The 17,097-nt window shown below is 36.8% G+C and overlaps 1 protein-coding gene across 1 annotated transcript in view; it reads left to right on the forward strand.

Annotated features, from left to right (window-relative positions):
* Window positions 1-17,097, forward strand: part of map2 (microtubule-associated protein 2) — a 96,735-nt gene that overhangs the window by 41,395 nt on the left and 38,243 nt on the right. Inside the window, exon 3 of the mRNA XM_037686137.1 lies at window positions 8,949-9,214. Coding sequence (XP_037542065.1) covers window positions 9,004-9,214 — 211 coding nt within the window. The 5' untranslated portion in view covers window positions 8,949-9,003. The remainder of the gene's footprint in view (window positions 1-8,948; window positions 9,215-17,097) is intronic.

Below are 17,097 nucleotides of genomic sequence, written 5' to 3' on the forward strand. Positions count from 1 at the left end.
AGTTCCAGGTATTCAGGTTGATAATGGATGGCAAGAAAAGAGTCTGTATGAGGGTCAGCGAATGTTTTTGTTTTTGTTTATTTAATTGCTTTCTGATCTTTTAATGCAAATTTATGATGGATCCAGTTACAAGATTGATTTTGAACACAACAAAATGTACTAAATAGCTTTTATAAAGAAAACAATATGGTCTAATTAAGAGCAAATCATGTATGTTCTTTGTAGGCTATTTGTGTGATGTACTGGTTTGTTCTACAACATGACTAGTAAGCCCATCTAGTCAGTCCAAAAGTGTATTAAACTCCTGATAGACTGATACATTCAGCAGCCTCGGCACCATCGGCATGTATACTGCTCATGCTCCTCACACATACATTTGTGTAGTAACACAAGCGTTGTTTGGTCACAAAAGTCATGAACTAAACAAAAGGTGTCATGGGAAAGTGTATTGGTTTAACATGCATGCGTCACATCAATATGTTGTTTTGGAGAAAGAGTTGTTTTATAAACCTGAAAAAAGGGTAGTGTTTGGCTAGCCAAAAGCATTAGGTTCGCCTGGATGAAGGCTTTTGTCTCCTTCTCTATACTCTGTGCTGTATGACTGATGCCATGACTAATAAGGTAATAACTACTGATAACTGAAAAACAGACGATCACTTCAAAAATTGGACTTTTCTTTTAAATTACACTCATGATTGTTGCAGTGTAAGTCTAAGGCCTAGACACAACGGTTCACACACTGCTGGATTATTCAACACACTTAATGCTGCTTAGAGACTTAATTATTGTAGCTTTACATATTTTATCCCTTTATGCCAAAACCTTTAAAATTATTTAAGGTGACGTGTCAGAGATTTTTTTGGTCAAAGGTTAAGAAGGTTTTTGTTGTGTTTAAAATGTGGCTGAGATAGCTGAGAAACATATTTACCTCCCGACTTGAGAACTCCATTCTTCATGGAGGAGAATATTTTTGGTCCTTTAAAGGTGCATTTTACATTAAACCATCTCATCTATTAGGAACATATTTAACATGATCTCACAGAATCAGAATCAGCTTTATTACCATTGCACCAAAGAGCAATGAAATTATATTTCAGTACAGCCCGTCTGAGAGAAACATAAACAAAACAGACATGGGGAGACGGAGGTGACTGAGGCCGCCGGCCTTGAGAGGCGCAGCCTTTTTAATTTTTTTTCCAGATAAGGAAAAATAAACACAAGATGGAGTGGAGGTGTAAAAAAAAAAAAAAAAAATCAAATCTCATACTGTGTTCTAGATGGGACACTGTGAAATTTGCATAAAAATAAAAAAAAAGATCTCAGCACATGAAACAGCAACACACTGATGACATCATGATACATTTATGCATGAGGAGGCTGATGAGGGCAGTGAGTTGTCCGTAGAGACGGCCAGAAAGTTCCATAGTCCTGATAAAGATGGCACAGTATCTATCAGCTGGCTCAACTCTGACACAGATCTACAGATGTCCTCAGGAGGGGAGCGATTGGGGGGGGGGGGGGGGGAGAGGTGTAAACAGAGCTTCTCATTCACATAAACAACAAGGAGAAGTTTGAGATAGCTGGCCAATTCAAGGCTGAGTGGGGAAGCCAAATTCAGATAACACAGGGGTCAGGCAGCCTCTGCTTGACTTTCCATTTCTGCCTTCATAGTTCTGCTGGTACGTCTCACTGGCCTTTCCAAACAGCCACATTTTGTGATCATACTGTTGGACTGAGCTTGTAGCCTTCTTCAAGGTCCATTCCTTCACGCCAGTGAGTCCCAGGAGCTGCAAGTGGCCTGCGATTCTCAGAAATGGCATCCAGCTTATGGTTCAGCTCATGTAGCATATGAGTGTGAGAGCTTACCGCTCAGTATGTTCCTCCATACAAGGCAGGCAGCTTTACAATTGCTAGAACCACTGCCACCGTCTTCCATATTCATTGATATGCCAGATACCCTCCAACTCCATAAAGCAGAAATCCAGTTATCATAAATCCAATTATGTAGTCGCATTGTACGTCACATTTCAGTACAGTCCGTCCGGGAGTGTCCCTTCAGGGCATGAGGGCTCTTTATCGCCCTGTCTTCTCGTCAAGAAAATTTTTTCAATTGCGTTGAGAGACCAGCTGACCAGAACCATAATTTACAATTCGAAGGATATGTAGTGAGAGGCTCCGATAGGAATCACAAGCCAAAAAGCAAAGCAGGAGAGAGGCAGGAGCAGGAGGGAAAAGCATCTGTCCTTATCAAGAGCAAGCAGGAAAAATATTAAATAAATAAATAGTTGATGTATAATAATTGTATTATTTACAACCAGTGTAAAATGAATGTATTAATAGGCTACCATAATCAAATTAACTAATCACTTTCCACTAATTTCTTGTTCTCAGGTCATTTGCAAATATTTGTCTTCTGATAGAAAAAAATAAATACATGTAACTTTAATACGATTGTATTTCTGGTAAATTACAATTAATAATTATTTTAACACTTTATGTGTGCTAAACTAACCAGACCCTCTACTGACTTGATCTTTACTGTACATGTGCAAGAATAGTTTAAAACTTTCATAACTAATAAAAAAATGCAGAAAGTAATGTTTACCAAAATGTCAAAGTATTTTTTTCCAAACATGACCTTTCTTTTAGGCTATTACATGCCAGTAGACATCAGTGAGGCTGCATTTTTAAACATTCATCAGGGAAGTCATGATTGAACACAGCACACACACACAGTCACACTTGGAGGCACAAGAACTTGCATCCCTAGTTCACTGGCTCCTGCAGCGATATGGCCCTCAGAGGACAGGCCTGCATTGCAGCATCTGTGTGACTCGCACACACACATACGCACACATCGTGAGATGGCGGCATGTAAAGTGCTCGGTTCGTAGGAGGAAGACGAGGCAATAGAGAGCACTGTTATGAGAGTGCTGAAGCCTGATGAAAGGTGGAGGAGTGAGTAGGAGGAACATTAGTGGTAGGAGGTGGAGGTTGGTGAGGATGAGGAAGAAAACAGGTGGGAGGGAAATTTTAAAGTGCTAAGAAATTCAACCAAAGGAGAAAAAGAAGCAGGTATGGAAAAGATAAATGGACTGCTTAATTAGCTTAGTGATTACATCATGTGGCAGATTTTATTGCTGATGTTTTCAGACAGTTTTTATCGATCTAACTTCAGCTCTACACAATGGTCACATACTGCGTGTCGGTTCTGCATGGATATTGAAAAACAGCTTTGAAACTGCTCAGAATAAACTACTTGAATATGCACGAACATTGTTAGGAGTCTTCTGATGGCTCCATGAGGCTGCCATTTTATTTTGCTTTGCTAATTGTTGTAATTATTTTGAAGAGTTGTTATACAAGAACAGCCTGTAATTTGTGTATAGTCTACTGATAGCCAAGCTAATTTATGCCAGTTTATAAAATCCCCAAAACAATACAAAGTGGCACAGTAGGACTTACTAGAAACCAAACACTGTGAGTACTTTTAAGAAAATAACGTCCAAAAACATGCGTGTTATGCTGCCTCCCTTGCAAAAGAGATCTGTGTGGCAACACGATTGGCCTGGTTAAAGGTTAATAATATTAATAAAATAAAAAAAGTGTAAAAGAATAAAAATATTTAAAAATGTCCAATGTTTCACTGACAGTTAAAATAAATGCTAAAAAACTAAAATCATTTATTTATTTTTTTAAATTAGTAATAATAAAAAGGAATAGACTACCTCTAGTCTATTCTCTAAATGAACAGATTTCAGTTTTAATGGAACGAGCATTCCTCTGAAGATGATGAAGTGTGTGCGTGTTTTGTCTAGACTCCTCTGTTGATGCTGTGTTTGTAGTCTACTGTCCACTGACAGCTGAACCGTAGTTTGAACAGGAATTCTACTTTATCAGGTAAAGTGTGTTCTTCAGTTTTGCAGCTGAGTATTTTGGACCCTCAGCAGTATAAATTCAGGGCTTTTCATGAATGTGAAGTGGTATGAAGACCTCATGCTCCTATTTTACTTTTACTTTCATATGGAGTTTTAGGCTTTCAGCTTTTTAGAAACACTCTTACAGGCACAAATAGATTTGTTGGTAGCCTAACAAAATAATAATAATAAAAAAAAAAGATAAAACACATTTGATGTGACTTTTGGCAAAAAGTCAGAAACGTTTGGGTCTGTCAACACGATTTATTTATTGATTTTGCCAATTTGTGTGTGTTTTTCTGTGAATAGTGGAGCCCTCCTTGTTCTTCTTCAATAAAGCCTGTTATGATTCACCATGCATTCAGGAAATGATGTACTGGACTGTGAAGATGGTCTTGTAGCCTTTACCTTTAATATGAAAATCTATATATATATATATTTAGCCTCTTTAGACAACTCTCACCTTTGCTTTCTCTGCTCCATGCTCAGTGTGGTTTACACAATAAAAATAACATAGCATGTGTGTTCCCTTTAAGCAGGCTGAAAAGTTTGAAGGCACCCGTGATGCTAATAAAGGTCAGACAGTCTGAAGCCTGACTATAATGCAACGATTATTAGTCTTAAAGGGTATCCACCAATCTGCCCATACTGTTTTACCATGTCTTTGTAAAATAAAAATAAAACCATTTTGTTTCACATTTTTGTTTATCATATTTTAACTGCATGCAGATATACATTAGACAATTGGTTATGACTGAATCCCTTTTTACAAGAAATTAAACATCGATTCAATGAGCTGTAAGTGGACCAACAAATTCAGTCATGTCTGGGGTTGCAGGTTAATTATACTAAAAGTTTCAGTGCTGTGTCTGGTCAATAATCATTGTCACAGAGTGAATACTTGCAGTATCAGTATTAATCAATGCCTTTCTGGCAAACTGCCACAAGCTCTTTGCCATTTACAACTCACCTGCTGTCTACTGCATTGCACAGAATACAAATCAAATATTTTATGCTTTCACCTTAAAACATTATCTGAGCAATGTGCAGTTTCTTGTTATTACATTCTTCAACTGCACCTCTAATTAATTTTTGAAACCGACTATTATTACTTTTCTTTTTATAGCTTATGTATATCAGAAACTGTAACCAGGAGTGGTTCTAGCCTGTTTGGTGCCCTGGGCGAGCAACCCCTCTGGCTACATCATTGCCTATAGTAATTATTGTAGACTAATATTACTTTCCCATGTAGTAGTTTAGTTTTAGCAGAATTTCACTCTTCAAAACTGTAACATTTTCTGCTGAAAGCCAAATATGTTGTGCTAAGCAGCTAAACTTACGAATTGTAAGCCTATCTTGCAACAGGGTACAGACTGCATAACGGAACACCTTTCATGCTCCAAGAGATGACACAGCTAAATACCTTTTTTTTGCTTGTTCCCCTCTTCTTCTTTTCTCTTTTTCCTTAATTGGGCATCTGATGGATGTGACCTTTTCTTGTCCATCATCAATGTGTGTAATTCCATGTGTGCCCAATATGAGTCAAAACAACTTAAGCCTAAACTGATTCACCTTCCTTGGAGTACAGATTTATTCATGTATCATTTTTTTTTCAGCATTTCACACAAATAAGCTGTGGATTATTGGTTATGTTCACAATAATATGAATGAAATCTTTGTTTGGGAGCAATAACTGGTGTGATTTGTTTAGCGGTCAGATGCATCCATGGTCCAGCAAGGGAGACGAGAGAATCCCCTGCATCCTCCCCTTCTTTCACAACCTGTGTGTCAGACCTCAGCAGAAGCTACACACCCTGCACATGGCGGAGGGAGTTCGCTCCCCGCAAGTGGGTGATAGGAAACCAATAGGCTAGACAGACTATATGAAATAATGCGTTTTATTATTTGAAAGGGAGAGCAGAGGCGGGGCCAGGTGGAGGCGGAGGCGGGGCCGGGCACTCGTGCCGCCCTTGATGAGTTGCCGCCTTGGGAAGCTGCTTATATCTCCCATATCAGAAATCATCACTGGCTGAAACAACATGTTTGTTTTTAAATGAAGAACAACTGCAAGGCTTGGTTGCTGGCTATAACCCCACTGCAACCCAAGTTTTGTTTTACACGAACAGGAAATAAGCATTTTCCCATAATCAGACATTATGGCAATATGCACCATGGTGGTACCAATCACTTTGTGTCAGGGTTTAAGTCTGTAAGTGATTCTGATTCCTTCATACAACGGCATACACAAATGCATGCATTTACATGCAGATCACCAACTGTTTCATGCACAGTTCATCTGGTGTTCAGGAAGTCAGGCAACACTATCTCAAAAGGCACCACTCACAGCCATATCCTGGGCACCAGTCTCAGACATCTGACTGGGTCTGGAAACCAGCCAAGGCTCAAAGTGACCTTCATCACCAGACAGCACACAGACAGCAGTCTCAATTCTGCAATGTATGGCTCTTCTAATTTTGGAAATTAGGCTTTATTAAAGAAAGTGAGCAACATATATTAATACTGACACTGACTAAATCATATTCTTTGTGCTCACAAATAAAAAAAAAGAAAATATTTCTGTAATGTGATCAATGAGGTGCCTTGTCTCAGTCTGAATTTTGTTCTCCTTGATCTGCTGTTCAGACTCAAGTCACACAAATTCTTTGACCCCTCACTTTAAACAATGGTTTATTTTTCTTGATTTTTTTTCCTCCCCAAATTTAAAAATCTAATAATTAGAAAAGAACACATTTTTGATACTTAAACTAACATTTAATCTTGAATAGTATTATTTTTTTTAATGAAAAATAAGCGTATTTAAACAATTCACTAAATTTTGACTCCAGTTCATAGTGCAACTCAGGCAGGTCAAGTGTAATCATTTACACCATTCCTGACATAAATGTTTTATGAATATCAGGAATTAATCCCCAGTTGGAAATTTTCCTAAACTTTAGACCAGAGCACGTCTGTTGGGATTTTCAGGATTTGACAAGAGCTTGATTTTTTTCTCTCAATAAAGTTTCAATTGTCAAGATCAGTGGAGATTAGTCTGGCTCATGCCAAACTTTCATGTAACATTTTTGTGTAATATTGGCTCTGTTAGTATTTGAGTTTTTTTATGTACAAAAAGTCAGAAGAGCTCACCTTACAAACAGTATTTTCCAACACACTGTAAAGTTGATGGTCATGAGACATTAAATGAGATCTATAATGGCAATGTGTGGCAAATATTTAATCTATATTTTGTTTGACTCTTAGCAACAATTCACTAGCTTTTCAAAATATATTTTACCTAACTCTGTTTAACATGAGATGATATCAGTATTCTCTCTGCACGACACGCCTTTCACATTAAAAAAAGTTAAAAAAAAAAAAAAAAAACATTTAGGTACTTCAGGGCAGCACGCTGGCTCAGTTGGTAGAGCTGCTTCCTCTCAGTGAGCAGGTTGCCCCGGTTCAAATCCCGGTCCGGGGACCTTTCTGGGTGGAGTTTGCATGTTCTCTCCGTGCATGCATGGGTTTTTGCTGGGTACTCCGGTTTCCTCCCACAGACCAAAAACATGTATGTTAGGCTGAATGGTAACTATAAATTGTCTCTAGATGTGAGTGAGAGAGTGAATGGTTGTTTGTCTCTATGTGTCCCTGTGATGGACTGGAGACCTGTCCACGGTGTACCCCGTCTCTCGCACAGTGACTGCTGGACATGGGCACCAGTGAGCCCTGCAACCCAAAAAGGAAGAAGTGGGTAAAGATGATGGATGGGTTTTGGAACTATTCTACTTCATAAACTATGTGTATAATGTCTGGGGACATGATTGAAATTTTGCACTATGAACTGCTCAGTAGGTTAACAAACAGAAATCCCAGCGATCCCCGAGTGCCTGTTAGGTGAGTCTAACAAAGAGAACCAGGATTAAAGTGATTTTGATAAATGTTTGATATGAAGATGGAAAGTTTTGTGAAGAAAGTGTGTTTGAATTCAACAAAACAGTTTGTGCTCGCAAGAAGAAAAAGTCAATCCCTGGAGGCTCTTTGCAGAGGTTTAAGTAGGATGATGTGGATCAGGAAGAAACAAAAAGCACAAGATCCCTCAGACAGTGTAACCACTCCTACAGGCAGAGCCAGCTTGTCTTTTGAGGTTAACCAGATTATTTATAGCTAACCTTCTGTTAGCAGGATTCGAGAGATCGTATACAATAAATCATCATATCAATAAAGAGCATCTTATGATGATGATCATCATAACAATAAAGATTTTTAAGAATGTAAAAATAAAAGGATAGTATTTGTATAGAGATTCAACCTTCCAACAAGATGGAACTATCTAATGAAACCTATTCTTTAACATTAACAATACAGAAATATCACATTTTAAAATCTATCAAATGGCATCTGACTTATACATAATCACAAAATTCCCAAGTTATGCTGATATCTATACTTTTCTATTAATATTATGTTTAATAATATTATGGACCTTTTTATTATACTACTTTTTAAAATATGTGTCTATGTGTTTTCAATTTTTGCTTCCACAATAGTTCCATGATTCAATTTATCTGATGCTGGGTTTGATAATTAATCAGAGCTCACCTTTATTTCCCTGAGTCCTGCATGAATGGAAAAAAAAAACAAAAGAGAGAAAGAAATCCAAGATCTGCTCTGTTCTTTTTATTCTTTTTAGATTTCTACCGTACCCACTGGCTATATGAGTCATTACCCATCACACTCAAATCAATAAAGTTTTGTACAGTGGTTGTCATCTGCCTGCCAACAGCCAAGGACAGTGATTCACCACCTACACACAAACTCACACAGGCACAGCTGTACTTTGAGAACTGTTGCCAGTGAAGTACAGAGCTGCAGCTGGGATTATGACTGACAGAAAGAGATTTTGTTTAAAAGTGAATGATGCAGTGTGTCCTAAAGCTTGTGCACTGTCTCCTTTATGTAACATGGCTGTTAATAACAGACATGGTGGCTAGGCCTCCCATTTTCACCTTTCATTTCTGCTTGTTTCTTACCCAGAAGTCAAGCCCCTATCCCATTTGCCCAATCTTGACGGCTGCTAGCTAGCTCCAGCATGGCAGATAGTCGGCAACCAGAAGACGATGCCCCCCAGTGGGACCCATCAGGAGGACAAGAACCAGGTGGCACACATGGAGCAAATGGCTTCTCCTCCTCAGCTTACAGGACCTGCCAGCCTGGCGGAGCCCACATGGCCACAGCTGCTTTCACGGGAAGGGAGAACGGCTTTAACGGGGAGCTAACTGGAGCTCATGCTATAACTGCAGGTAATCTATTCTTCATTTTTGGCTTTCAGAAATTTATAGATTTACACAGATGCAGTGATGTATGATTTTTTTTTTTTTTAAATCTCCAAGAAATGGTTACATTTCAGCATGCATCAAATAAACAAAGGTGTTGAGGGAAAACTGTAAATCAGTCTGAATGATAAAGGAAGTTATTCATTGAGAAAAAAAGGTTAGACATTTATTTTTTGCTGGAAAATATTTAAACAGGTATCTAATACATGTGGCTTTTAAAAACATTGTCAAGAGGATTTAACTGAGGGCAGCGAGATAAGAGAAAGTCAATATTTTTACTTTACACCACATTTTCTCCCACATTGAGCATTTTTACGGTGTCATTTCTGTGTAATTCAGTTAAAGGGAAGCGCAGTAGTCTCTCGATTGTCGCAGGGGTTACGCTCCACACACCACTGCGATAAGTGAAAAACCGTGAAATAGAAATGCTATATTTATTTTAGTATTTATAGCCTATATATTTTAAGGCTTTATAAACCCTTCCCATACTCTTACAATGTTCTTAACATGTTATCAACTCTTAAACCTACGTAATTTTAACAACATACGTATATGTACTGTACAGTACTGCAAAATTTGACTCACCAGCTCTACAGACCAGCAGCTCGATTCCGGTTGGGCTCGGTTCTAGTTCTGCAGACCTACCCTGCAGCGACGAAGTCCACCGCCCCGTCCAAGTTGATGTGCTTGTAGTTAATTGACTGCAGGAAGCTTCAGGATTATTTGCGACTTTCCTGCCAGTTCTGTGAGCTTAATAAATAGATTGTTACTTCTGACTTTGCGTTGCAAAACTTTCCCTCCATTTCAGCAGAAAACAGCAGTCTGAAGCACCATTGGCTTCTGGGTAGTGTAGTTCTTTTGACGTGTGTTACAGTATAGGCTTATAGAAAGAAAACTACAAAATGGTGGTGCCTGTCTGAAGTATTTTTTTCCCCCTTAACTTTTTATACTATACCATCCCAATCACGTGAGTAATATTAAATTTGACAATCGTGTGTCGTGTTCAATCTTGCGTTGAAAACCCACAAAAGAGTGAGTCCGCGAAAGCCGAACCTCCAAGTAACGAGGAACTACTGTATTTTCCTCTCATATTTATCTTTGATGTTATGATACACAAAGTTACTTTGCAATTGTCAACTATGAAAAAGTCACAATCTGTGTCTGAGTTATTATACCCAAGTTTTATGTTATGCACAACAAAGTCTGCAAAATATCTTCATATTATTGGCTTTTTATTACATAATGCCAAATGGGAGTCGTGAGATGATCTCTAGTACCCACAAAAAAAAACAAAAAAAAAACGTAAAAACTATTAAAAAAAAAAATAATAATAATATATATATATATATATATATTTATATATATATATATATATATATATTTTTTTTTTTTTTTTCAACCAGTGATAGCTGAGGTCACAAGTCTCTTCCATTGTTATTTTGTGGGTTCTTAGCTGAAATGTTTGGGGACCACTCGTGTTGTAGCTTAGCCCTTAGTTACTGGATAACATCACAACAACAAAATTTATTAAAATAATATATCAACTGTATGAAAAGGACCCAGATATGTTAATAAAAATAATCACACCAGAGTCTTGAAACAGACACATGCATGTGTCATTTACTGTTAAAACATAACCAGTTAGTTAGCCTTTTTCTGTCAAATTTCTATTTGTTATATTCATAAATGGAGGAACAATGATGCCACAAAATATATGTTTTTAAATGTTTAGTCAAAAATTATGATTTATGTTGATTATTATTATTTTTTAAATCACTATAATGCCACTTTAATTGGTGATATGTGACTTATCTGTGCTGCTGATTATCCATGCTGCTGATCTCATGCTGCTGATTATCTCATGTTGCGATATTCATTCATACCCATTTACTCACTACAGACTCATGTTCGGGCTGCTGTTGATATGCCGTATTGTTTTACATGTTGTTTAGTGTATATCTTACTTTTAGCGTACCGTTTGGTGTTCATTTAGCGTATATCTTTGATCCTTATATACTGTTCCTTTCTACACCTTTTATTTTTACTATTGTTGGGTGTAACTGGGACCCTGTGTACATAATTTCATTCCATCTCATGTACCACATGTGATGTGAATGACGATAAACTTAACTTAACTGAGGTGTGTTATTTAGGTATGTTTGTAACTAGTTTATTGAACCTTAACATATATTCTCAGGTTTGTATTTGTGAGTGTGCTTCATGATGTACTTTTATGTATCTTGTTAAAGATCTGTGTACCTAATAAGTACTTGGCTGTGTATTGTTATGGAATGTGATCTGTTGAGTGTATAGACAGGAGAAAGTCTCAGCTGTGTTGATTTGCTTTAGTCACCACAATATCATACAGTTTTTTTTTTTATCAGTGCTGTAATTAGCACATAAAATCTGTTTCTCCTTCCCCCTAACACTTCCCTCACTCACGCCCTGAAGACCACCCCAGTAACCAACAGTATCGGTGGTGTAACCATGGCAACAGATCCCCTACAATTTGCCATGGCTTTTGTTCTTTTTGGCTGTAGCTTGCCACAGACAGGGCCATTTTGCATGCAGTGACAAAGCACAATTAACCTCCCATCTCACCATTATTAGAGCTTTACAGAAGCCAGTTCTCCAGAATGAAAACAGAATTCTTGAGTGTAGAGATCATTTACATTTCTTCACTGTTTATTGTTAGTGGTGTATGCTTATTCAAGCTTGATTAGATTTTGACATAATGAAACCTTCCAAACCAATTTAACGTCTTGTCATTTCTTTTGAGATGTTTTTATCAATTCATTGTTATATGACATTTCTAATTAACGAGAGCTTTGCATTTTTATTTTGCCACATTTTGTGGCATGTCAACAAAGCAGCTGCAGACTTTTGAACTAGGTTTAGTTGTGTTTTGGTTTGGGATAAAAGATGTAGCCCATAACTTCAACCCTTCTACAAATACTTGTTCATTTTATATATTATTCTGAACTCTAAAGGATGCAAACAAGCTGACCAAAAATGCAACACATTACACATTTTCCCTATTTTATGAAGACCTTTTTTTTAAGAGGCAACAAATACTAAGGAATTACAAGTTCTGAGATGCTATGCTTCAAAAAGCAAAACAAAGCAAACTTAAAACATGCCTAAAATATAAGAATACTTCAATATTATTTTTTTCAGTTTGCTTCAAAAAATTTGTATACCCTCGTTGTATCATCCTGCATTTATAAAACAGCTATATTTATTATTGAAAATTACTTGTTTACTGATATTAGTAAGTCCAAAAGTTGTGTCTGCTGCATGTCTTTTCTGCTTACACTAGCATTTCAGAGCAGGGCAGAGTACAGGATAAGTAGGGCAGGATGGGTGGCAGAAGGGCTGATGCTGGGCTTTGGTAAGCTCTCTCTCACGTTGAAAAGCTCTTCAGTCCCATCCCTGTAAGAACCACTGAAGCACAAAATTGTCCTCTTGACTTTCCTTTGAAAGTCAGTTGAAGAAGTCAGTCAGCCATGTTATAAGTGGTCAAGGGAAACAGAAGAAGGGAGGAAGAAGGAAACCAAGCAACTTAATAAAAAAATGGGAGTTACTAGCGAGAGTCACGTTTGCATGGAATGCAGAGGGTTAGGGATCCTGCATTGACTGACGTCTGTGTCATTTAGCTAATGCAAGTAAGTAGGCATAGTTCTGCACAATGCATTTTTGTGATAGTCACTCAGTTTAAATCAGTATGTTTACCACAAATAGGGAGATTTGCACACATTTCTTTTTGTGTAAAACATGAATGAGATAAAGGAGACATATTCAAACTTTTAGGATGTCTACAATGTTGAGATATACTAGAAAAGTTGTCCAAAAATGTAGGTTTTGCAAGTGAATTTGTAAATAATATAACAAATCCTATTTTTTCTTCTCAGATTTTTAATATGATACACGTGTGTTGTTTAGATTAGAGCTACTTCTCTGAAACAGACAAGAGTGAGCTACAGACACACCAGGTGGAATTTAAACTTTCTAGTTTTTAATCATATGTGCCAGTTTAGTTGACGTTTATTGTGTTTGTGAGTTTCATCAGCAACATAATACATTTTCAAAATCTAATTTTCTTTGCTTGAACGGTGGCAAGCCAAAACCTTTTGATTGATGTTCCCATGAAAAAAATGTTTTCAGTAACCTAATTAGCACTTTAGGGCTACATGATATTCATTGTATTAAATTATGCATCCCACAATCTATCAGAAATTACAGGCAATCCTTACAAATTCCAGCAAACATTCTTTGTTTTAACACGCATGCCTTCACACACCTAAAGGGACACCAATAGCTACAAAAGTAAACTGAGGATTAGTGACAATAAATGTAAATTATTGCCACCAGTACCAACATGAACTATGTCTATTTCCTCCACACCATTAGAGTAATAGACAATGTGTCACTCACACAAATACAAAGCACAGTTTAACAAGCTCTAATTTATTTCTGCTCCACTAGAAGAAGTGGACCTACCAGGAAAACTGGCTGACTGGAATTAATATTGTGAATTACACAACTGTGCTTTTGAAAATGTGTTACATTTTATAACTATTTTATCATCATAGCCATTTCTTTGCCAGTGGAAAAGGCATACATGATGCTTGAGGGTCCATTTGAACTACTTTCTGTTTTTAATACACCAACACCACCCTAGTTAGAACTTCACGAGGTGTCAGTTGATTGGATTTCCCCCTGACACCCTGATGGCTAGTAATTGCATTGTAATTTGTTTGAAAATTTCTATAATCAAGAATGTGAAAACTTTCATAAATGGTAAGACTATATGTTGAGGAAATGAAAATGGAACATAACTGTTAACCCATTGTTACCAGAAAAAAAAAAGTTTTTCTATTTTATTATAACCTAAATTTAAAGATAAATGTAAGTTGAAATGTATGTTATAGGTTTTTGAGCTAACATTGGTGGTAGTCACAGGACTGAAGAATATTAACCATGTGATTTATTAACATGCGATTCCTACTGAGGGTTTGTGGATGGCAGCTTAATACTTTAGGAGATTTAAAGCAGGGTTTAGTAGAGGAAGAAATACAAAATGTTGCCATTTTACAATTTTCTATACAGAATGCAAGCGCATCAGTTTTTCATACATCTGGTATTTAGGTTAAACTTGGTCACTGATTGGAGGCTTGTTGCAATGTTCTATTGACTGTCTAAAACCAGAAACCTTTCTAGAAAAAGTATTTTGTTACACTCATAAATTGAGTAGTTTCTATATTTACTTTGCTTATTTTGTCTTACCTAATTTAAATTCAGATGGACCTACTAATGAGTATTATTATTTTTTCTATGAGTACCATTACGGTCCACCTTATCTTGTTTTTTATATTATGGAGAAAGCAGAATGGAAGTCACCATTGTTATTTCTCTTGATGTGCTGCTTTTTCACTGATTTGTCAAATGTTGAAATAAAAAATCCACAACAGATGGCACATTAGTAAAATAAATAATATTCTGATCAATGGCATCTTGTGAGGCTTGTGGAAGATTGAGTTCAACACCCATTTTTTTATATAAGCATGTAAATCACAAATACTGTGCAGTTTGATTTCATTATTTTGAGGTATGTTCTGACTAGGCCTGTCACGATAATAAATTTTGCTGGGCGATTAATTGTCTTAGAAATTATTGCAATAAACGATAATATTGTTTGAAATTTGACAGTAATTAGTAATTATTGTCAAATATAAGAAGAAATGTTGGTTAATTTGTTTTGAGTGTAGTACCTTTTTTGACCACTGGATGGCAATATAAGACAGTTTGAACCGAAGAATGAATAGTAAGGGAGTGAGCAGTGTGTCTCTTTAAGAAAACTGAGAGAGGCCCCTTGACGTGACATAAGCAGTTTCTCCTTCCTTTTATTCGGTTCTCAAAATGGTGGCCGCTCGGTGTAGTTTAAGCTCTTTAGCATAGCATTTGTCACACAAAGCTTTTAATAAAAAATCAGTAAACAATTTCTCAGCTTCTTTATGAAGAGAAAAAAAACAACTTTTTACATGATGGCACGGGTTTCAACCATGAATTTTGGAGCTTCTACAAGACTGAGGTTTTTCCCTGAGGTCGGCCTGTTAGCTTAGCTCGTAGCTTAGCTTCTCAGCTTAGCTGCTTTTAACAATCCAAAAACGTGAGTTTGGACTATTAAATGGATTTTAAAGAGAAAAGAGAAAGAGAGCGGTCAGTGAAGAGCACCGGAGTTGAGCCTTTTTTGTCATCCAGTGTCTTTAGTAGAAAGAGAGCGACATAAAGAAACGATAAAGCCAATAAATGAAAATGAGGTCGATAATTTTCATTTATCATGCGATTAATTGATTTATTGTTTATCGCAAAAGGCCTAGTTTTGACAATAATATTCAAATTTGTGTTTCTTGAACATAAAAAGATACTTGCTGATACTATATAAAAACCAAATAAGGATATTTTTTAAAGCAGGTTTTAATATTTTTTTTTTTTGTTTTTATGTCTAGGTTAGGCTTTTTCTATTTAGGGATGTCTGTTGACACTGAAGCTAAAAGCCTTTAACATCTGAATTACAAATGGACCCAAGTCAGTAGCCCGCCAGTCTGTTGCTATGGCAGCCACTTGCCTTACCCATTTCAGTTGCCTACTGGTATCAAACTGAGGACCACTCCTGTTGTCTATGCCCTTACTGTCCTTCAGTGTGTGTGTGAGAGTGTGTTTGTGTGGCAGTCTGGCTGTGCTGTGCATTGACTCAGGGTTTTCAGTTGTGGTTTCTAAGCCAGAGAGGAGGCGCTCTCATCTGCACCCTGCGTGTTTTAAAGGTAATCAACATTTTACTGAGAGAGGACGTTTGTGTATTTGTATGCTGTTAGTTTTGTTGTCATGGAAGGAAAATGCAGCACAAATGTGTAAATTTGAGTATCTGTTTGTATGATTGGTGTATTCTGCAGTTAAACCCAGTGACAGGCAAGCAGCTGTCATTTGACATTACTTGTAGAATTGCTGATGTAGAAAAACAGGGCTCGTTTTCATCACTGCCAGACAGCTTTATGGATTGGACAAGGTTTTTTTTTTTTTTTTTCTTGCTACTTTGTGAATGTGTGTTTTTGACTTTGACTTGTGATTGACATGATCTTTCTTGACAAACATAAATAAAGCATGAGTGTCAAACTTTAAGTTATCAGTTAATCACTCAAATGGAATCAGTAAGGTTTGTATCATAATTTTTGATCTGAGTGACATTGAGCTTTACTTCAAAACGGACTGGAAAAAGGTGGAAACACTGTGTAAAGATTATATTTTTTAACCTGATGCACTCATAGTTTTGTTTTTCAAAGCATAAATCCCAAGTGGTGTTTTTTAGTATACAAACAATTTTGTTTTTGATTGATGAACATTCACAAATGACATAATTTTCTCTGATTAACAAAGCTAGTACCAAGACTGTTTTTGTTTCACTGACTAAATTTTGACATTAGATTGCTTTTTGCATTGAAAAAGAGCAAAATGAAATCTAAATCAGCAGTGGTGGGCTCAGTTCTGCTAATCTGCTAACAGCTGATGGTGTAACTAATTTTACGTTAAGCGCATAAGCATTTTCACTAACTTTGGAAACCGTTAGTAGACATGTCTTCTGGTAAATGAGGTTTCGTCAACTTTATGTCTGCTAACAAAATTCACAAGCATGTTCCTGTTTATGGTAGGCATGTCTTGAAGAAGGCTGTTAATCCCTGGTTTATTCAAATCAGGTGTCTTGAAGCACAGACACATCTAAAACATGCAGGATAGTGGCCTCCAAGGACCAGGACTGGGGATCAGTTTGTATACTTTGTTTTCCTAATGTGTGT

The sequence above is a fragment of the Nematolebias whitei genome, chromosome 13 (assembly GCF_014905685.2).
Source record: "Nematolebias whitei isolate Nwh7 chromosome 13, NemWhi1, whole genome shotgun sequence".
NCBI lineage: Eukaryota > Metazoa > Chordata > Actinopteri > Cyprinodontiformes > Rivulidae > Nematolebias > Nematolebias whitei.